Source organism: Juglans microcarpa x Juglans regia, chromosome 2D, assembly GCF_004785595.1.
Source record: "Juglans microcarpa x Juglans regia isolate MS1-56 chromosome 2D, Jm3101_v1.0, whole genome shotgun sequence".
NCBI lineage: Eukaryota > Viridiplantae > Streptophyta > Magnoliopsida > Fagales > Juglandaceae > Juglans > Juglans microcarpa x Juglans regia.
Window position 1 is genome coordinate 9,137,893 of NC_054596.1, and position 24,287 is coordinate 9,162,179.

A 24,287-nucleotide genomic window follows, 5' to 3' on the forward strand; every position below is an offset into this window, starting at 1 on the left:
CAAAACACATTTCCTTCTAAATTTCTAACCTATTCTACATTGATCATTTCATCCCCTCTACTTTGCTCAGACCTGTACAGCCATCATTGGGTGGATTACTATTTGTAATATTATTATTATGTGGATTAGTTATTTGATTAACTAAGCTCTTTTTGTCAGTTTGTAGCCCCAACTGGAAGCAAGTTATAAACACATGATTTTGTTTCTTGTCTCCACTGGGAAGCACCACTCATTGATATGGAAATACAGAATAACCCACAACTACAAGGACAAAACTATAGTTCACAGAGAGAGAGAGAGAGAGAGAACATTGTCCAGATGGGATTACAGGGATTGCAAAATACACATCTCCTTCATCTGAATGTCTTATAGCCTATAATCTTCAAGTAACGAATCTACATGGTAACATCCCTATCGGAACAGAACATTCAAATGGTAAATGAACGGTAGGAAAACAGAGGAAGAGAACAGCAGGTCTGTAATAATCAATATATGGTACTGACCCCATTTATTTGTGATGACAGACTAAAGGGGGTGCTCAACAAAATCTAGATACAGAAAAGAATGGAGAAAGAGATACCAAACCCAAGTAAAGACAAGCCCAAATCACATCATCCACACAAACCAAAAAGGAAAAACAAAAAAAATACGCGGCCTATGGCTTACTCGAACAATTCCCAGCTGAACTTTGGTTTGTCTGAGTTTTGAGTGGCTGAGGTGGATGTGGATGTGGAAGGGAGTGGAATTAATGCAGGGGTGGAATCGAATGTCTCCCATTTGGTCGTAACAACTACCCCTGATGTCGAATGCCTTGATTGCTGCTGCGGCTGCTCCTCCTCTTGTTGTGGTTGCTGATTGATCGACAAATGCCCAAACGAACGCCTCGTTTGCTGCTCTTGAATTGGTGCCAGTCTCTGCCCATTGGAATGCCTCTGCCGCTCATGGTTCGGGGCACGTCTTTGCCCATTTGATTGCCTCTGAGGAGGATGTTGCATTGGATTTTGACCCCCATTGCTGGTTGTCGGCGTCGTGTTTTTTATCTTCAACATGTCTAGAGTTTCAACATACTTCTGCACTCTTCTCACCTACATTAAGATCAGGACAAACCAATATGAAACACAAATTAAAGAGAAATAACATTCTTCCTTATCGTTTGGGGTAAGTAAAATCAAAAGCATACCTGCATTTTCCTTTGCAATTTCGCATCTCCATCGGCCACGATTCCATCTAATTTAAGCAACTGATTCATCAATAGCTCAATCAGAGTAAGCACATCTGTTTCCGCAACTTTCGCACCTTTATTGATTATGGATTCCAGAGCCGACACCTACCCAATCCCAAGTCGAGGATCAATTTCCATGATAATCACAAACTAAAAACTTCCATTTCTCATTCATTTACTGGGGAAAGAAAAGAAAAACTCTTCACTCATGTTTTGAACGATACCTGGCCAGCAAGCCTATCAACCTCCAGGCTGATTTCTGAGATAGATTTCGATGCCTTCTCCATTTTTGCATTTCGTCTCAACTCAAGGTATCGCCTTTCTTGACTAATAGGGTCCTCAACTAGCACGATCTTTGATCGGTCCTTCACCCCAGCAGTGTCGAGGAACGCCTTTGAATCCCTCTCTTTATCCTTGTAAATCAGCTTTTGATCTTCATGGTGTAACCCCGTCGGCCCCGACAACATTTTCTTCAACTCCCCTACGACAAGAATCCAATATCATTGATAATTTTGAAATGTCCATTCGTTTTCAATTCCCATGTAAATAAAGATTCTGAAGATTAAGAACAGTATCTCTTTCATTCAATTTCAATTCCATCCTAATAATAATCATAATATGGATGCCATTAAAGATTGACAATTAAGGAGTCAGGAGAGTTTAATGTACCAAATGTAGCTTGAGAACTGATATAGACTTCGTGGTAGGTTGACCCGTACTTGACCTTAACTCTAATTGTCGGTGCCGGAACCGTGTTGCGATCGGAATCCGGGTCTCGCTTCTGAACTAACATTCCTCCGGGCCTCAGCTCCCACTCGGAAGTTCCTCCTGGCTCAGCACCACCGCCTCCACCTTTCATTGGTTCCACCCCCGTGGTCTTAGTCTGCATTCTCATCATCTTTAGCTCCTTCTCTTTTTTTATTTAGTCCCTAAGATGTTTCGAAGAACTTCAGATCTCCGTGAACTTTGATTATGGGCGATCTGCGTCGAAAATCAGAGATACCCAATCGAGACAAAGGTTGTTAGACCCCGTTGGAGCTTCTGACCCCAACATTACACGAGTCCAACCCCACGACAACCACGCGTAGAGAGAGAGCGAGAGAGAGAGAGAGAGAGAAGAAGAGAAACTTCCAACTTTTTTTCTTTTTCTTTGCAGAATCAATGGCGTCTCGCATAAGAAAAAATGGAACCCCTCAAGCTTACTCTCCAAGAAAGCCACCAAGAGATCGCGGGCCGGCGAAAGTAACCGGCTGCAACCCAAAATATTGAACCTGTCAAGGCTCAGAAAATAGATCTCTTGAGCAAAAATGTAGTCAACCAGCTGTAGATTTCCTTGGCCAAACAAATTCTTCTGAAATAAAACCAAAGCCCAAGAATCTGAAACGTACGATTTTTCCCAAGAACGTGCCGGAAGACTCAATGCCGAAGCAAAATCTAAAGAAACAGAATATCAAAGGACTAAAATTTCACTCACCCTCACCCTCTCTCTCTCTTTCTTCTTGTTCTGGAAAACTCGAGGAAGAAGAGCGAGGGAGCGAGAGGAAAATGAAAATGAATATTAAAACGAGTGGCCAGCTACCACGGCTGCTGTGACCTAAATATATATATATATATATATATATATATATATATATAATGTTTATAAGCAATAATTATTTCTAAATTATTGGTTCACTTAAAAAATTATATACAGAAAAATAGAAAAGGAAAGAAGCTACGAAAGCCGCCAAAGCTTCCTGTTCTTTTTTTTTTTTTTCGTTTTAGATCAATAAAGCTTTCTGTTCAAAGGGTTAAAAAAAAAAGTCGGAAACTTGAGCCTGTCACCCAGCTAGGGGATAGTACAAGGTACATCCCGATTCATTGAAAAGTATTTGAGACTGGTTCTATTCGGTTGACACGTTTCGAATAAAGGGTGTTTTAGGAATCAGATGCAGCCCAATAATTGTCCAACTTAATTGTACGGAGGCTTCCCAAATTAAAAAAAAAATTAAAAAATTAAAAAAAAAAGTGTAGGCTTAGTTGGCAGGTCAAATTCATTGGCCTGGTGTTATCTACGTGGCGGTTGACCTACATAAGCAATGATAAACAGTGAGTGAAACCTCTAGGCTTCCCCTTTTTTTTCCATCTTTTAAGCTACACCCACATGTTTCTCTCACATGTTTGGACGTGTGGGACTTTCTTTCTTTTAGATAGAAACTTTCTCTAAGTTCTTACACGAGAATAAATAAACATATAAATTAATATTTTAAAAAAAAACTCATATAAACAATAATAGATATTGTAATGTTCATTTTATAGACGCATCTCTAATTTGAAATTCTCAAACTCGAATAAAAGTTTATAAAATAATCAAATTAATGTTAGTTTATAAATTTATTGATGGTTGCATATCATGTATTGAGATAATATAATACATAAAACATAGATGGTTGTATTTAGAGGGTTTGTTATTGTAAAAGAAAATAGTGTTTATGACATGATAACTCTCACATCCATGACAAAATTGACTAGTAGAGTCTCTTAACTTTTTCCAAGAAACAGATAAGCAAGCATGACACAAACCATAAAATAAAATGAATGATAATATGATGAACATGAAGTATAAACTAGTCCATCCATTATTTGATTTTGGTACGTACTCCATATAATTGTATTGTTTTAAATTTCTCCTTAATTAATTAGTTAAATCATAACAAATTCATAGATACATGCATAATCCACTTCATAGCTAGCTAGCTATCTATATCTACTAGGTGGTCTTATCCAAAACTAGACGTAATGGTCTCCTCAATGGACCCATTAATTAGATTAAAAAATTAACGAGCAGCTTGATATTGTGGTCTAAGTCGATTTCAAGAAATTAATTGATAATTTGTGTCTTTCCATGATAGAAAGCCAAAATCATTGGAATAAACCAAATGCCTAGAGAGCTTTGATGTTGTTAGAATAACCGAACATCGTAACCCAAGTGTATCGATAAGTGCATTTATTTTTTTATTTTTTTAGTATTTATTTGTGTTATTTAAAAAAAATACACAAGTGTTAAAAAAATTATATAAATAAATGCACTTACAAATGCCAAAACCCCCTCCCAAATACTTTGAAAGGAGCTTGGAAAGCCTGATACTGCCTTTCCATTTTGGGGGATATTACTAGTCTTTTAAAATAGAAGAAATCTACCATATCGAGGACACAGACGTCATTCGAGAAGAAGTACATGTCAAATTGAGAAAATACGACAAAAAAATAAAATAATAATTTCTTATACTTTTTAACAAAGTTAAATAAGCCACGTTCAACTCTCCGTGACAATAAAGATAATTCGCTTACGTCACTCTGCTGTAAAATACACGTGGCGCGCATCGGTACCGTCGACGACAGACGCCAAAATCTAGGTACGCTTCACATTTCACCGATACTCGGACACGTGCGGACTACACGAGTTTTTTTTAGGTCTCGGGCCGAGTTGTCGGCAGTGGAAAAATTCATCCCACGTGGGATTTGGGTGTGTGTGGGAGGGTATATATTCCATGCGTACGTAGTTCGATGCAGACGGTGCAACCCATTGTGGTTGTTGTAACTTGTCTCTAAACGAAAGTTTATTAAAATAGTTTATTTATTGTTGTTTGTTAATTAAAAAAATTTTTGATTGGCTGACAACTTACCGACCAAATGGAACATAAAATTGTCAGTCATGGGAAATAGCTTTGCTTGCAGTGGTTTTATGGAATTTCTGTGGGACGTCTGTGGCCAAAATCTAATGTACGTGACAATGAAACTGATATTTCTAGTTTTGTGGACTTCCACATCAATTTTTTTTCTTTTTGGCCTAAAATAATATTTGAGAAAATAGATATTCTAACAAATGTAAAGAGTGGACAAAAAAAAAAACAAAAAAAGGAAAAATCTTCCTGTAAATAAGTTCACGTACCAAATCGTACATCAATATTAACATGTAAAGTATTTATTTAATAAAATAGTATAAATTAAAGATGAAAATAATTTTTATAAGACAGAAGATTTTTTTTTCTCTCAAATTTGTTTTTCTTTTATGTTTTTTTAATAAAAAAATTATATCAGCATCAATACGCAATTTGATGCACCAAATCGCTTCGCTTGTACCTAACAAGGCTATAAAAAAAATAAGTATTCGTTAAAATTAAAGAAATGTTATTTTGAGAAGGAAATCATTGGAGTTATAACACGTGTTTTTCTTTAGGTTTAGGAATTAGGTGTCTGCTAATAAACTCTATGGACAAAAAATAGAGGAAAATAATGAGAAATTCTACATAAAAATTTTACATTACACATTTATTTAATTAATATACGATTTGTCATTTTTATTATTCTATCTTAATGCTTAAATATATATGTGCTTAAATAAAATGATAAATTACATGTTGACTATGATATTTATATATATATATGTGTGTGTATGTTTAAATATGTATGTTTAAATATTTATATATAGATATGTGTGAATATACAAGTCATAAGACAAGAATCACAAAATTTGCAACGGGTAGGATTGATGCTGTACAAATATATATGCGTACTGTTAAATTGTTATCGTGTGATGTGTTACTTGGAAGCAACTGCAACCAAGTCGTCCCTGCATTGTCTAGAAGATATATATATTGTAATGTCAAATACAGTTTTATAATGTGTAGGCACACTTTTTTTAAATTAAAAAGATGGGATCTATTATTTGAAAAATTATTTTTTATATGAATTTGAAATTTACTTATTCTTTTAAAGGAAGTGTGCAAGACTTACATATTTTAAAACTGTAAATATTATTTATCTATATGTATACATACATTGGAAGTCGTTTGGAGCAAGAAATTATGGGTGGAATATAAAATCTTGACTTTTTTTTTCTTAAGATTTAGGAGAGGTGGAGGCGACCAACGTAGCAACTTTTCATGGGCATGACCATGCATAAGAGTCTCTCCCTGTTGTGAAATGTATAGTCTGAACCATAGCTACTGGCTCAAGAGCGAGCCCATCACCACAGCATTCCTAAGTATCTAACTGGTCCAAAACTCATTCCATAGCTCAAATATCAGACTTTCCTATCATCAGTAATTTTAAATTATGTCCTAACTCGAACACCTGACCTCAAAATCATAAAATATCATCTCTTACTAATTAGATACCACCTTGTTGGTATAAAATATTGATTTGTTCTATAGAAAAATTAATACCGATCGATACGCACGTAGATGACCATAATTATTACATTTACGGTGGTGATATTAGTTTTTTTTAGAATTTTAATTTATTAATTTTAATAAATTTGTTAGTTTTATTTGTCGGTAGTTTGATATTCTTGTTTAGCAAAAAAGGAAAAGGATAAAAGCCCCAATGGGACCGTAGCTAATTAGGGCATGGGACCCTAAGTAAGGGTACGATGGAGCAATCCGTAGTCGGTGGGGGGAAGTGTTGGAAGGTCTTGATCTATGTATTGAGGTGACCTTTGGACCTCTGTTATTTCTTTGTGCACACTGCTTCATGAGCTGGGCGGTTCGTCTCGTTTTAATATATCAGGTTTTAATATATTTTTATCCTTTTAGGTTTAATTTATTTTTATAAAACTTTTTATCTTATTTAATTATTAAATTTTTTATATAAAATAAAATAAATAATTCAATTTTTTAAAATTTTAAGATAAAAATAATATTAAAAAATATTTTATAATAATATTTTATTCAACTTTTAATTTTTATTACAATTCATCTAATCTGTAAAAATAAATAAAACTTTAATGATGTTGTAAATTTCTTTTTAGAAAAATTAAAATATAAAAAAGACCAATTAATCTTTTGGTATCCGTCCTCTCGGTAGGATTAGCTTTTCTCTTTAAATTTTGGACCCATGCATCCTCGGTTTGGTTTTTCCACTCGGAATAATTTAATGTGGATTTATTATCCAAATTAAAAGAGTTATCACATTCTTATTTTTATTCTCATTAATTTTACTATGTTGATTTGATATTTGTTTTTATTAATCGTTATATTAATTTTTTTTTAAAAAATCAATTAGAGTGACACGTTAACATGATAGCAAAGATATTATGATTTTTACACACACAATACAGTGTTATAGTGTGAAGATGGATGACAACCCAACAGACAACCCATGACCCATCAACTTAAAATATTATTGCATATACAGACCATACGCATCTACAACAAACAAAACAAAAATGGATCATTTTTCGAAAAACTAGGAGGCAACCCTACAAGAATATTGCTGAGACTTCTGTATTATTAATGTTGCCATTTGCTAAAAGTTTAAATGGCTGTCGGTGGAATAATACCTAAACGCCTAATTTTATCAATTAGCCTATTGAATTTGGATGTTTTTGTTTTTTGTTTTTTTCCATTTTTTCATGAGAAAATAGAGGACTTTTTTTCATTTCAGGGGGGGAAATGGGTACTCCATGAATACGCACGCCATAGAGATCATGACGGTGGAAGGTCGCTTTATTAATTAGTTCTAATCAATTCAATTAATGATCAGCATACAAAATTGAAAATGAAAATCCAACAACTCTTCCATCTTTTTCAATAAATTAAACTATAAGAGAACCGACATTAATCAATATATAGTATGTAAAATGTGAGAGACAATGGATGTGTTAGCGGCCACAAGTTTCGTCTACAATTGGGGCTGCTGTGTCGGTAGAATCAGAATTTTCTTCACCTAAACCACATGTACTGCATAAATAATTCCTCATCTTTTTCGGTGTTTTAGAATATATATGTTTCATTAGCAAACACTCAACCTGTTTTTGTTTTTCATTTGAAATCTATAAGTATTCTTAATTCAATATAAGAAAATTATTTATTTATAATCAGTTATTTTTTATTAAAATAAGTATATTCTAATTATAAATAATTCTCATCGCAAATAACTCATTATAAATACTTATTTTTCTTATGGCGTATATAAATTATTGAGAATTCTGCATTCTCCAACTTAATCATTCAAAAAGTTATTATGTACACTCGCTCTTGAGAGTTTTATCAACAAGATTATACCATTTACTTAAATCTCTTTCCTATTACTTGAAAGTGTAATAGTAAAGAAAAGTATTATAGCTGTAAAAAAATTTAAAAAAAATAAATTTATAAATTGATATAATTTTATATAATATATTAGATATATTTTACGATAAAAATAATTTTATAATCTAAGGCACTATATTAAATTATGTCAATTTATAAGTTTAGTTTTATACATAGGATTCTTTGTGATTAAAATATTTTTCAATTGTACAATTTACTTTTAGAAAATGCAAAATGCTTTAGAATGCAAATTTTCAAATGATTTGAGAGTGAAAAATATACCTTTTGAAAGTAGAAAGTAAACATGATTTCTCCACAGTAAAATAACAATTGAAAGTTAAAAACTTAATAAAAGTATAATGCTTAAATTTTCCTTTCAAATAAATTTCCCAATGAACCGATCGACTGAGTTCCCTCCCCCTTCATGTCCTTTTTTCTTGATTAGCTAGCTAAGTAGGGCCCGTGACAATGACGGTGCACCATGCGTTGATGCTGCATGCATGGCTAATATATATTATGCATGCTTCATACATAGGCAAACTTGTGCATTAGTGCCATTGTTAACACGCAACTTGCAGTTTTGTATCATATCAGGTCAAACATCACCCTGATTTTATTTACCCTCCTTTTAGTTAGCAAGTCCATGTACAATTATCGACCCGATTATGATGCATTGCTTGTAATCTCATATAGTGCAAATAATACAATTACAATTTAACTATAGTTTCTTTATTGTTGAATTACCCCCCCCCCCCAACTTATATCGCTTAATTTATAATCCAATATAAATAAATAAAACCTTATTGCAATTTACATAATAATATTATCAAAATTTTACGCTACATTGATCATTTTTTATCAAACATATTATACTTTCTAAATCTTTTTATTCACCTGTGATGATTGTTAAAAGAGAAAAAATATTTGCAACCGTGAATTGTACAATCGTGAATAAAATATAGGATTCATATGAAAAAAATTAATTTTTTAATAGTGAATCACACTATTTTTGAAAATAATTATGCGGCGTTTACACACTTCAGGATGTATGTAGAATTACTCTTATTAAAATAAAGTTAGACAAACATAATGGCCCATTTTTTCGAGTCATATTGCAATTGTATTTATTTTAATTTGAGATATTAGGTTAAACTTATTATAAAAGTTTAAGCTGATATGAAGAGATAGATTTTATTATTTGTATTATATTCTTAACACTCTCCCTTATCCCCTCACGCATAGGCCAAACTCTCCCTGAATGAGTGAGTCCAACACGTGAAATATTTAATTCAACATGATAGAGTGTATAGTCGAGATTCAAATTCAGGATCTCTACTCTAATGCTATATAAAATCTCTAATGCCATATAAAATCATCACTTATTTCAAAAATTTAAACTTATAGGAGGAGATATATTTTATTATTTGTATTATATTCTTAACATAAAATTATCCATAAATATTTCATAGATTGGTTCACGAGTAACTTCTAACCATAAACCTAAATTTTGTTTGAATACGGGTCATTTTTTTTTCTTTGATTTTGTAAATAATACATGTATATGTATTGTTGACAAAGAGATATCTAGATGATGATGTTAGCATAATGCGACGTTGAAAATGACACTATCGGTTTGCTGGAAGGATTGGCTTGGTGTCTCTCTACGCTGTAGGGGTCTGTTTTACGGCCCTTTTGTGAATTGTAAGGGTGATAATACCTGTCTGTCTCTGCATTGCAATTAATTATAATTGATCGTCACAAGCACCTTGTCTCAATACACATGGTCGCCAGCTCATCGTCCATTGAGGGAGTCCGTCCTGTCGTTGTTTGTCGTGGCATGATGATCTGTTAATTGTGTACATAAAAAGTCAGATTCGCTAGTTCAGATTCACAAAGTAATCAAATTCACAGTTATTTAAAGAATTATGGATATTAAACAGTTCATAATAATAAGGTTTTTAAGTGCATTAGATGTCTTAAAAAAATGTTGGAAGTCCAAACGAGCCTGACCCTTGATTAAGAAAACCAGCTCTAATAAGTCGGTCCCAAAACACTGCGTGTTTATTAGATTTTTAATGGTGGTAAGCTCTGTTTGGGATTTTGACCCTTCAAAAATTATCTGCCCATGAAAAACCAACGTCCAATCATCATTAGCTGGTATGATGGTATATATCCCTCTCAATTGTAGCACTCAAAATCATTTCTCTGCTCAATTACTTGACTAGATTTCAAACCAGAAAGTGGTTTTTCTACCAAATCAAGAAGAGATTAAACAAAGTCCAGGCAATAATTCCATAATCAATGATATTCTTTGTCTCAAATTGAAATTCTAATTATTTTTTAAAAACTTTATATATATATATATATATTTTTTTTGTCTCAGAGGTAACATAATATTTTAATAAGATTCTTGCTTGTTCTTTTACCAAAAAACAGAGTGTAAAACTAGAAAGTTAAAGACTTGACTTTAAAGAATAGAATTAACTTGGGATACCAAAAGAACATTTAAATTGAAACGAGAGAAAATGAAACGATGATCGGGGCACTGTTTATATACATATATATATTTATATATATATATATATATCTCACACACTCCTGGGCCAGAGAAGTGGACTGTTGTAGATTAGGGGCCCAAAATCTTATATAAATATATATATATATATATATATATATATATATTTATATAAGATTTTGGGCCCCTAATCTACAACAGTCCACTTCTCTGGCCCAGGAGTGTGTGAGCGGTTTTCCTTTTCTTGTTTTCAGAAGCAAGGACTCCAATATCTTTAATAATAGAATAATGCGACTTTGCTATCTCATATTTTGACATCTCATTTTGACCGATCATATATTTAATTTTTTTATTTACTGATTAAAGAAATGATTATTAGTATATTGATATATATTTTTATTTTTTAAAAGTATTTAAAGATCTTAAAATATATATAAAAATAAAAAATAAAAATAATAAGTTTTGCCTAGATGATACAGCCAGCAGTCACTACATGCGCCAGTCTAGCATTACTCTTAATAATATAGCAATTTAATCCATAAAACTGCTTACCACAGATATTCTCTCTCAAACATGGTATCAGTGATGTGCAATGTCTCATGTCATGCCTAATCTTGGCCATCAGAAAGGTCGTGGGACTCAAGGTAACCAATCAAATGCCCTTTTATGTCTTAACGTCTTCAAGCATTTTGCTTCAGTCCATCCAGAAGTTCAATATTCTTGCAGAATCCGGTATGTATGGCTTGGATAACTTTTTGTAGAAACCCATTATCTTCTGTCTCCAAAATCTGGAACTTTGACCCGGCTGTTGATCAATTAAAGATCTATATACCATATCATCCTGCAAACATAAATTACAAAGATTTAGGCTTGTTTGGCGCCTCATATGAGATACAAAATTCTCATTAGTTCTCATCTTATTTCCAAACATAATTTAAATATAAAATTTTAAATTAACCATTACAACTTTTTCAAACTTTTAAATAAAAAATAAAAAATAATTCTAATTTTTTTAAATCACCAATCAAAAATAATATTATAAAACTATATTCTTACAATATTTTAACTTTATAATTTTTTTATTCAACTTTTTCTCTCCTTTCACAAAACCCAAAAAATACTCAACTCAAACTATATCACTACTATTCAAAAACTATCTTACTACTATTCACAAAATTCTCATCACATCTCATCTCACTTCACAAAGTTCTGACACAAGAAACAGCAGAGGGGAAAAATACCTTGTATTTCGCTTTTCAAAGAAATGTGATTCAGTGAACTTTTATTGAAAGAATTTAAAAGATTTGCGATCTTCAGTCGGAATGCAACAAGATGAAGACCAATTTATTTCGTACATGACCAAGCAGACATTTCTGGAAATTTATGTTGCATGGCCGTGTTCCATTTGATTGCTCTAAATTCCTGGGACTAGAGGAATGATCAAGACTTTACAAGATCTGCTTTAACCAACTAGGTATAGAAGTCCCAAGTCTTTACCTTTTCCTCATGGCAAATAATTGCAGCTGTAGTAATTTAACTTTTAGACGTGATTTCCTTTCTAAAGCAAGAGTCAATAATAACACATTCACACGTCTATATACTAAATTCTGGAATTTCAACTCTTTTTGAAATTGAATAATATCTTTATTTATTAAAAAAATTGTTCAAGAAACAAATAAAAATAAGAAACGTTTGAGATAGGATATAACTAATCAGCTTTAGTCCTGAGCCATTTTTTTAAGGTCTTGTACCCTAACAAGGTCCAGGTAAATAAATGGACATCAAACAAACCCAACTTGTTGAAACTTATTTTTGTTCATAAGATGTCACTTGTTTCTACTTCTATTGAAGTTCCAGGTATATACCTAGCAATACAGACCTTCATTTCGTTTTCTTCATCCTTTTTTAATGCTGAAAAACATTAAAAAGGGTGATAGTGACTATGACACTTCGCTTTCTTCTCAAGCAAGTCATACACAGTTGCTTATTAACTAATTTTCTATAAGATTGAAAGGGTGCCAAACTAGCAAATGGTTGATTATACTTTATAGATAACAGATATTTTCAGATTGCAGTGGCGTAAACAGGCATTAAACTAGCATCCACATAGTAATGAGAAAGCAAACTTTTCAATAGAACTTGCGAACTGATTTACACATTGAAAATGAGTTCTAAATTCCTTACAAAACCTTTCCCAAGCGCTTACCTCCAAATTTGTTTGCAAGAGCTCTTACCAGGCTTTATATGTATCAGAATATGCATAGCTCATGCTTGAAGCCAACATGGCAAACCCTCCAATGCTTTCCATCTGAGTGGCACCTGGAACTTGTAGTGCTGGTTGTAGAAGAAAAGAACGAGTCCCCTTGGGTAACAGCTCCCAAAGCACAGAATCTAATATCATGACCAAACATTCAGATTGTTCTAAGAAAACTACAGGAAAGAGTTTAAAGAACCCCACCTAAATAAAGTCAACTTTACTATTGTATGTAAACAATCCAAACAAAGAGCAAGCACTCTGGCAAGCAATACTCCAAATTGGTTTCTATTAGTTTTGAATCACCGAGAAAAATGCATATATAGAATATCAAATTTCCAGCTTGACAAGGAGATTACATTTGTGCGTCATTAACAATCAAAAGAAACCACTACAACCTTACGGGTAAAAGATTATCAGACTTATAGATCAGAATGTCGTTTTATATGTAAATAAAAACATACAGCACACTAAGTAGAAAAGGATAAATATTAAACATATTGCAGCCAAACTTCTTCGCCATCTTTTCATTTAAATTTCCATAATTCAAGAAAATAAGCAACAGGAAGAAAAATATATGATTATTGTTAAGGACAGTTTGCATTGATCTCCTTTGAGGTTCTGACTGACACCACATTTCCTTGTTTCAAATTGCACATGAGCCTCTGTTAAATTGGAAATTCTTACACACCAGTCATACGCATGGCACTAAAAACATATATACCCAAATTAGTTTAGATTTATACATAAAATCTAAGGAAAATAGCTACCTCAACCCCACCCCCACCCCCCCAAAAGAAAAAAGGAACCTCGATTTTCCCATTTTCTTAAATCTAAAAATCATGATGATCCTCACAAGAAGCAAAATGCTGAGTCTAATTCTAAGAAAAATAACAAAAACTTCCAACAACATGAGGAGTAATAGATTGATGACGATATAAGTTGGAAATATCAAATTATTTAAAATAAAAATGATTTAAATCCAAATGGTTAGTAAATTATTACACACTATATTTCAGTGGCCATTGCAATTTCAAGAGCAACAATTGTATTTCAAACATTTAACCAAATTCTAATTTATTTTTTATAGGCATAGAAACTCCATCAGGAGCCAAATGTAAATTTGACAGACCTCAAAGGAGGCAAATGTAAATTTGACATGCCCCCTACTATTACGTGTGTTTTGCCAACATGTCAAATAAACTAGATCCAATGACAGATTATGTTATTTGCTGTAGAACTAAAATAATGTCCAACCCATGGCTACCTGATCTCTGAGGAAAATAAAGGTTATCCTTCAGATTTTGTAACCAATCCTTTCAATTTGTCTCTCAAACCAATCAAGTTCGATTTTGATACCTCCTCAGGTATGTCCCAGTAGCCACGTGCACATAATTCAATATGTCTCTCAAACCTGAAATGGTGAGAAAATAAATGCTGCAGAAAGATTGATAACTTGAAAAGTAAGTGTATGGTTACTTAGATTCTACATGACTATCGGATGATATACCACATCAATGATATATTTGCTCAGTGCCTTTGGAGATATTTGCTTGATCTGCTAGACTAGCACCCTGCAAAAATTTCCACGTTAGCAGGTTATGAAATATGGCACGCATAGAGCTCGAAGTGGAATATATTTTTTTTGGGGATCAACGAAGACGGGTGGTCAGACTCTTGGGTTCAATCTCTCAAATTACTATCATCGATGATATTACAGATATATAACTACTTCACTCCAGTTTAACAAGAGAATCTTCAACCAACAAAAAATCCTCGACGCTTGAACATTCATGCTGCCCAAAAAGGGGGCAATATTTTTTATTTTTGTTTAATATTTTCCTATTGAGATGCTACAAAAACCTGTCTAAAACATGAAACAATTTCAATATTTGCACCATCATCCATGAAATATAAAATAGAATCATTAAACCAAATTGTTGGCAGTGATCATCGATATATTAGATGTTTTGAGAACATGTAGCTATAAACATGGGGATTATGACCCTTCAGCCAATAAGTTTAAAACAATGGCATCGACTCATCACATTCTTGGGGTTGGACCTGGCAACGTAAAACACATCATGAATTTCTGCTATCAGAGAGATCTAGGAAAGTGATTCTCAACTTCAGAATGAGCATTAAGCTATAATAACGGTGCTTAATCAAAATCATTTCATCTTAAAAAATTGGATGGAGCTACCCTAACTTATCATAAACACCAAAAAGAGTTTTAAGCCCTAAACACGAGCCAACTAAGTAGAATATGTTAATGGAAATCGGATTTGTTCGTGCCTAATTCCTATAAATATCAATCTGTAAAACCCGAGCAAAGAGTATCTCCGTGAATTAAATAAAAGAAAAAAAAATAAAAATAAAAAGAGTCGTAAAACAGAACAGTGCCTCTAAAGCTCATTAGTCCATTAATAAATCAGGCATACTCATCAATGATACCCATGCAAAAGATGATGAAAAAATAAAGCAAAACTAAAAAGAAGATTACCTTATGAAATTGTCCAATATAGGCTACTAAAATGGAGAATGCAGCCAAAGAAAGGCCGATAGCTTCTGTTCATTATGGAGCAGGCAAAACAAAAGGAAATGAGACGAAATTAAGAAAATTAGCAGAAGCGCAACAAGAATCGAATCAGAAGCAATCTCACAAAAAGGGGTTGCTCACAAGCTGCGCTGGAGTGGTAGTAGCAGAAGCGCAACAAGAATCGAATCAGAAGCGATCTCATAAAAAGGGGTTGCTCACAAGCTGCGCCGGAGTGGTAGCAGAATCCGAACCCTCGAAATGGTTCAGAATCAGAAGGGAGCCGAACCCGTACCCAATCCATCGGGGTAAATAGGACTCGTCCAACCCAGGTATCCCTGAAACCCAAACACAATCTTACATTAGAAATCAAATACGTGCATACATACAGACATACATAAAGTATTGCACGTAACGGAGAGGGAGATACCGAGAGTGAAACGAAGAGCAGAGAGGTTGAGTTGTTTCTGATTCGTGGGAGTTTTGAGAATTTTGAAGACGGGCGGGAGATTGATGCGGACTTTGTCAAACTCACAAAAATATTAACCTTTTATTTATCGAACTACTTTTCGAAAGAATTGACAAATAAATAAATAAATACATGACATTAAGCTTTTTTATTTTTAATTAATAGAATATGGAAAGAATTTACAATGGCTAATTCCTAAAATCATGGTGTTGCTGATTTTGTGTTGATCATTGCTGATTTTGTGCTGCTAAGTGTGATCCTATCAATATTATCCTTAAGTTTGCGCATGGAAATCTATAATTCCCAACTTGTGTGAAAAATGATGAAAGAGTTCATGTCCTAATGTTTTGGTAAAGATATCGGCAACTTGCTAATGGGAGGAGGTATGGACAGTTGTAAGGAGGCCTGACTGGATCTTATCACGAATAATGTGATAGTCAATCTCAATATGTTTGGTGCACTCATGAAATACATGATTGTGAGAAATGTGGAGGGCAGATTGGTAGATGAGACGTCCAACAAGCTATTGGTAGGTACAAGGATCGGGAAGAAGCGTGTCGTCGTGATTAGTGAGTTTCAAGTTTTGTTCTATAGGAAAGTGGGTGATCCGGCACCAAGTTGTCCATTGTCAGATAAAATATCAATAGCAAATTTTCGTTGATTAAGGAAGTTGCCTTTCGAGACCAAGAAAATATTTGAGAAGACCGAGATCTTTAGTTTTGAAGTGTGGAAAGAACACGTTTGAAAATCTCAATTTGTGAGAGAGCATTACTAGCAACCAGAATATCATCAACTTATATGAGAACAATAGTGATATTGGTAGAAGTGACCAAGGTGAATAGAGAATGATCTGCTTGAGATTGAGAAAAACCTGCAACAAAAAGCACAGTGGTTAGTTTAAAAAATCAGTTGCGGGATGCTTGTTTAAGGCTGTAGAGGGATTTGCAGAGACAACAGATACAAGTCTCTCCCTTGGGATAATAACCAGGAGGTGGTGTCATGTAGATTTCCTCATCAAGATCATCATCTAAGAAGGCATTGTTGACGTCAAGTTAATGGATGTACCATTGTTGTGTAGCAGTGATAGCCAACAAACACCAAACAGTAATCATTTTGGCAATGGGAGCAAAAGTCTCATGGTAGTTGAGGCCTTCAACTTGAGCATAACCTTTGACTACTAACCAAGCTTTGTATCTTTCAATGGAGCCATCCACTTTAAGCTTAGTTTTAAATACCCATTTGCAACCAATGAGTTTCTTACCAGGAGGTAGTGGCTCAAGTGTCTCAGTGGAGTTGTCTTCAAGAGCACGAAGTTCAATAAACATAGTTTCACGCCAATGGGAATGGAGAAGAGTAATAGAATAGCATGAATGTTTAATAGAAGTAGTGAGAGCAGTAAAAAAGGTAAGATGAGAATGTGAGAAATGAGGATATGAAAGAAAAGCAGATAAGTGATGAGCAGTACCTGAGGTATGTGCAGCAGGTGAGGATGTCGTGGGTTCCGTATGTAGAGTCAAGCAGACATAATCTTGAAGATATGCTGGTCGGGTAGTTGTGTGGTGAGGGCAAAGAAAAGTGGGAGGAGGGGTGGGTTGGGGGTACTAATGGAAGAAGTGAGAGAAAGTGACAATGATATAGGCTCAGGGACAGGGAGATGAAGGATAGGGAGGGATGTATATGTAAGATCAAGAATTTCCTGAAAATGGAAACTATTGATCATAGAATGTGACATCACGAGAATAGAAGATGGTTTGAGTGTCGAGATTATAAAGCTTGTATGCTTTATAAGTGTTAGGATAGCCGAGAAAAACACATTTAGAAGTACAAGGAGAAAACTTATCACGGGAAGCATGGAGGGTTTGAGTATAACAAATATAGCCGAACACGCGAAGGTGATCGTAGGTGGGTGAAGTGTTGAATAGAAGTTCAAATGAAGATTTATTTTGGAGAATAGAGCTTGGTGTACGGTTGATGAGATAGACAGCGATGAGGACACATTCACCCCAAAATTTCAAAGGACAAACGGAGACTACGAACGACATTCAAGAGGTGCTGGTGTTTACGTTCTGCAACACAATTTTGTTGTAGAGTTTCAATACAAGTACATTCATAAATAATGTCGTGATCATGGAGATGGGTTTAAAATTTGTGGGAAAGAAATTATTGTCCGTTATCAATTCTAATTATTTTAATCATGGTGTTGAATTGATTTTGGATAAGTGCAAAGAAATGCAAGAGGTGGATATAAGCCTCAAATTTATAACGCATGAGATAGATCCAAGTAGTGCGTGAAAAATCATCAACTATTGTAAGAAAGTAATGAGCACTACATAGTGAATAAGTATAATAACCATCACATATATCACAAAATGTGATTAAAAATGAAAGTACTTTTATTAGCATGAGAATGAAAATGTAGTCTTGTATGTTTAGAACGAACACAAACATCACAATCAGAAATAACACAAGAATTATTTAAAAGATTGAATAATTAAGCAGGAAGGATGACCTAGGCGTTGGTGTCATAAAATTTTATTCGTAGTAGTTTGCGCTGAAAAGGCCATAATGGGTTTGTGCCGGTACACATAAAGCCCATTGCAAAACTCACCCGCTCCAATCAGCCTCGTCAAGTGTGGGTCCTGAAAAAAACGTTGGTAGAGGAAAAAGAAACAATACAAGAATGATTAGTTGTAAGCTAAGGGACATAGAAGAGATTAAAAGCAAATTGAGGGACATAAAAGACATTTTGCAAACTTAGAGTTAGGGTAAAAAAACAAGTGTCGACACCTTCTATACGAAGTGTGTGGCCTGTGGGTAAGCGGACTTATTTCTCAAGAGAGGAAGAAGTAAGGTCGTTGAAGAGGCTTCGGTCATGGCATAGGTGGTCGTTGGTCGTGGCATAGGTTGTCGTTGGCACCAATGTCCACGACCCAATCACGGCAACTGTCAAATAGAAGAGAGGAGGAAACATTACCCACAAAGTTGGCTGATGAGGTGGTAGGAGTGAGCAAATCGAGCAGCTTTTAGTATAAATATAGTGACAAACCAGACACCGACAATGAAACAGAGGAGGTGGAGGCTTGATTCACCATCGGAGAGTGGGTTTCGCAGAACATGGCGTGGGCGGCAAAGACCAATGGGTCTGATGATGGTGGACGAATGTGGAGAAGACGCTGCTACTTTTCATGAAAAAGAATATAAAAAATTTTGGTGATAGGGGGAAGGGGTTCCTTGGCTAGGATATGTGTTTTGAGTTGTGAGAAGGAAGCATTGAGACCAAGCAGAAATTGGTAAACACGTTCATCATCTACTTGTTGTTGCAATTCTTTGAGATCATTGCTTTTTTGTAAATGGCTGAGTTCATTCCAAATTTGTTTAATCTGGTTGTAATACTCATAAATAGAATGTGTGTTTTGGTGCAAGGATGACAGTTCACATTTGAGATGGTAAATATGGGCATTGTTGTCTTAGCAAAAATGAGATTGAAAATCAAGCCAGACTTTACGAGAGTCGATATGAAATTCAAGAGAATTGGCAATGGAGGGATTGATGGAGTTTGAGAAGCCAGGTAAAGACCATGTCCTTTGTTTGGTTCCATTGGGTGTAGTTGGCAGAGTTGGGATCGGGTGGTAGGAGAGTGCCATCAACAAAGCTTAATTTGTTTTTGGCATTGAGGGCACAAATCATGACTTTCTACCATTTGGAAAAATTATCCCTTGTAAGAAGGCCATAAACAAGTATAAGATTAGAAGAATTAGAGAGATGAAGGAGATATAAGGAGGAAGGATGGTGGTTAGGGTTTGAAGAATAGGCCATGCAGGCAGTAGAGAGAGGATCGTGGTTAGGCTGATACCATGTCAAACTTACAAAAATATGAACCTTTTATTTCTGAAACTACTTTTTATGATTAAAGAATTGGCAAAAAATAGATATATGAGACTAAGCTTTCTATGTTAATTAATAAAGTATGGAAAGAATTTACAATGGCTAATTTCTAAAATCATGATGTTGCTGATTTTATGTTGATTCTTGTTGATTTTGTACCAAGTGTGATCCTATCAATAGACTTCATGATAGGTTTTTTGGCGAGGAATTGAAGAGGGATTATCTTCATTTTCAACTAAAATAATGGTTTAAAAGAGTGTTACTTATTTTATTCGTTCTTTCTTACCTGGGTTTGGAAGCTGGGAAAACGTTCGATATATTCGTTGGGAAGAAAAGCTTATATCGGTACGAATTTACCCAAACTAGAGCTTGGTCACTCAGGCTAGCAGAACGAAAATTAGTCAGGAATAGAGGATGTTTCTGTGACACGTCTTATTGATTTTGTTTAATCATAACTATCGATTCTGAAATGAGATGAGGTATGGAAATAATTTAAATTAAGATGTTTTATGTAATTTTGAAAAATGAGAAAGAAAATTTTAATAAAAATATTATAAAATTAAAATATTGTTAGAATATAATTTTTTAATATAATTTTTGTTTTGAAATTTGAAAAAATTAATTATTTTTTATGTTTTGTTTGAAATTTGAGAAAATTGTAATGATTAGATAAAAAAATTGATAATTTTAAATTTAAAAATGTTTGTATTTGAGTGTTTGGAATTTGAGATAGAATGAGATGAAACAAAATTTCACATTTCAATTTAATATCCAAATTCCAAACCAGCCGTGCGCCTCTTATGGGCTCAATGACAACATTGCAAAGATGCCAGGATTCATGGTATGGATTTGAAAACTTTGGAAATTTTTTTTTCGGAATTTTAAATTATTGAGGAGAAGATTTAAACATATAAAATGGATTTTGCAGTATTTTATATCTTCTAAAAAAATATAAATATCAATAAACACTATAACATTCACTTAAAATATTTAGCACTAATAATATATGTGTTGTGTGGTGTAGGATGATGTATAGCAAGACTTTATATTTATAAGCTTGTATGGACTGTCATACACAAATGCCTTAGTTTTTTTAGTTTTGTTACTCAAAAAATTTAAAAATTTTATATGGTGTATAGTGTAAGAATGATGAATATAATTTTTCTTATTTTTATCCATAAATTATAAAAACGAAGTTCATGTGATGGTTGGGCTGTCTTGGGCCACGCCTGGGAGCTGGGAAGTGCAACCCACCTCATAAAGCTTTGGGTTCGGCCACCTTTTTTTATTTTTTTTTTTAAATAAGGGTTTTGATGTTTTTTAAAAAAATTTCATTTTTGTTTTAAATTTTCATTTTTGGGTTTTTAACATTCTTTATGTTTCTATTGATTCACTTTTTGAAAAGTTAGATATTTCAAAATAAATTTTGGCTTTTTTTCTTGTCATGCCTATTTTAATTGTTTGTTTTTTAAATGACTTTGGTCTGTTTATTTGATATTATTTTTTTTACTCCGTATATAAACATATGTGACGAAAGAAAAAAGTAGTGGCTAAGATGATTGAAGAATTTTTAGCAACAAAATAGCAGGGAATATTTTTAATAAAGGAACAAAATCTATGGTCATTCTTGCACAAAACAGGCAACAAGATTTGAAAGCGTACCAATTTTCTCATATTCTGCCGTCCAAAAGCAAGACTCAAAATATTCCTTTAAACCGCGTGACTCGTTCGGAGTTTGGAAAATGTTTTCCTTACTTTACAAAAAGGAAAAGTGGTTGGTAATCTAGGGTGTTTTGATTTTTAATTTTTTTTAATCTTTTTTAATTTAGCACGAGAGAATCTTTCTTTAGATAATTTATCAATTGAATAATTCTACATATAACTATAAAGCATATAAATATCGTATAATTACTTTTAAAAAAAATGAGGTCTATTATTAAAAAATTAATTTTTTTCATGTGATATGATTTCACATATATATCGTACGATCGAGTGATAGCACACCGTACCCATGTGTTAATAGAAATACTTCAAAAAACTATCTATAGTCATGAATAATTTCAATAACACATCAAATTGTTGGAGTCAGTATGTGTTCAATAAAAAGATTTAGATTTCGTTTGGAAAGTAAACTCATCTCAACTCATTTCAATTCATCATTATAATTTTTTCAAACCTTAATATAAAATATAATAAATAATTTAATTTTTTCAAATTCTAAAATAATAATAATAATAAAAAATAATATTCTAACAATATTTTATCATCTCAGCTTAATTTAATTTAATTCAATTTAACATCTAAACGCAATCTTAGAATAAGATTGTGAGAGCGTGGTGTTGGTGACGGTGACGCTGGTAGCAATTTGAATTTAATTCAAGGATTAAGTATCAAAACAAGAGTGTACCCTTTATTCCAAGCAAGCTAAAGGACGAACACAAGCTTTGCTTGGATTGGATTGGTCTCTGAGTGTAATGCCCAAACATCAACTAAAGACAGTCGCCTAAGACAGTGACAGTCAAAGAATTCACTAAGACAGCCGGAATTAGCTCATAAAAAAATATCACTTTCAATCAATCACATGCATGAATAAAATATAATAGTTTAATTATTAATGACATCATAAATAAAATTAAATGGCTTAATCCGATATCAAGTCTCTGTGTGGGTCATCTCACCCACTAGTCTATCTATTTGTGCCTCTGATTCCTACATTAGCAAAAATAATTAAAAGCAAGGTGGGAATTTCGAAGGTGGCTGCTTATGTTTGGCCCTTAATTTGATGCCATTGGAACCCACATCTAACGTAACTTTAATCAGATAATTGGATGACTGAGTTTTTATAAGCTTTTTATTTTTTATTTTTAATAATTTAAAGATATATTCAGACACAACATCTAAATTATATTATACTTAGAGAAGTACTATAGTTATAAAAAAAATCTCATAAAAATAAACTCATAAATTGATATGATTTCATACGATACGATCTACTTTATAATAAAAATATATTTATTATTTAAATATATTAATTTATAGATTTACTTTTATAAAATCTACAATAATAATGGATAACATTCAAATTGTCTAAATTATAAAAAAAATATTAATCCATTTTCTTTAATAACAACATAGGAAGGTTTGTGGTAGTAAACAAAAGATGGTGAATAGTGGGGTGGCAGGCAATAGGCCAACCTAAGTAAATTAATTGAGAAGAGTCTGTACATAAAGAAGCAATAAAAGTGCATTGATAACAAAATATCAATACTGCTTATAAAAATAAAATACATATCAATACTTGATTGTGACTCTATGGTATAGCCCTGGAGATTTTAATTAGCTAGGTGAGGTTAGGTGCATGGATTAAGAGTATTTTTATTGGATTGATTAAATGCATCTTTAAATTTTAAGTAATATCACATAAATTTATATTTACCTATTTTATTTAAATTCAATTTTCACGTTAGATTATCTATTTACTCTTTATATAATAATAAAATATTATTATTTTAATAATTAATTAATTAAATTTATTTTTATCACATTTTATAGTTCTACCAATTAAATGTTAATAATAATTATATTCTAATTAAATTAATATGAAAAAAGTATTATTAAATGTTAACAATAATTATACTCTAATTAAACTAATATTAAAAAAAGTATTAAATATTAATAATAATTATATTCTAATTAAATTAATATTAAAAAAATATTATTAAATGTTAATAATAATTATATTCTAATTAATTTAATTTATTTGCTTGGAATGAGAAACTAATATTTGAATATTTGATAAAGTAATTGTAGTTAATTATATTTGATGAAGCACTAAAGTTAAAATTCAAATTATTTTAAAAATGTTTAATTCAATGTAAATTCTTTTTGATACAAATTATTTAAATTTTAGTCGTCCTTTAATTTTGACTAAGTAAGTAAAGATGCAACACGTTTAGCCATGGTTTGGTTCTATTTTATTCGTGTGCTTTCACACTTGGCGATCCGACGGCCTGTCCCTATCCGTTAAGGGCCAAAACATCAACCCCCCCACCCCCCCCCCCCGCCCCCCCCCCCCCAACACAGAGACTCTCGGATAATTACACCTTTGGCTGGCATGCCTGGGCAAGAGCCATATCAGATCTTCGTTGAGTTTTATCATTTTTCTCGCTACCCCTGACTTCTGCCAAAATACCGCATTCGTCCCCTTGGAGTGACGTGGCAGACCTGCTATCTATCGACTATTGCATCCTCAGCTGTAGGCTGTAGCTTATAATGTCTAGCGGAGACCCAACTCAGGTTAAGTCCTCATGATCTACAGTAGGCAACCTCCGAA

The 24,287-nt window shown here is 33.0% G+C and overlaps 1 protein-coding gene and 1 long non-coding RNA gene across 4 annotated transcripts; both read right to left on the minus strand.

Moving 5' to 3' along the window:
* Nucleotides 1-333: 333 nt before the first annotated feature.
* On the minus strand, nt 334-2,810 carry LOC121248333 (BAG family molecular chaperone regulator 1-like). Its single transcript, XM_041146779.1, has 4 exons — nt 1,892-2,810; nt 1,447-1,703; nt 1,181-1,327; nt 334-1,085 (listed from the first exon to the last, which is right to left on the minus strand). Exons 1-4 carry the CDS (start codon nt 2,118-2,120, stop codon nt 663-665), a joined length of 1,056 nt encoding a protein of 351 aa, XP_041002713.1. The 5' UTR covers nt 2,121-2,810; the 3' UTR covers nt 334-662.
* Nucleotides 2,811-11,594: 8,784 nt separating this feature from the next.
* On the minus strand, nt 11,595-16,140 carry LOC121248400. Of its 3 annotated transcripts, none has more exons than XR_005937444.1 (6): nt 16,031-16,140; nt 15,745-15,938; nt 15,568-15,632; nt 14,332-14,478; nt 13,017-13,201; nt 11,595-11,651 (listed from the first exon to the last, which is right to left on the minus strand). It is a non-coding gene; the product is annotated as an uncharacterized LOC121248400 (long non-coding RNA). The 3 variants fall into 3 exon arrangements; XR_005937443.1 differs by lacking the exon at nt 11,595-11,651 and adding an exon at nt 12,038-12,280 and having other exon boundaries at nt 12,917-13,201; XR_005937445.1 differs by lacking the exon at nt 11,595-11,651 and adding an exon at nt 12,038-12,280 and having other exon boundaries at nt 12,917-13,201; nt 15,728-15,938.
* Nucleotides 16,141-24,287: the final 8,147 nt, after the last annotated feature.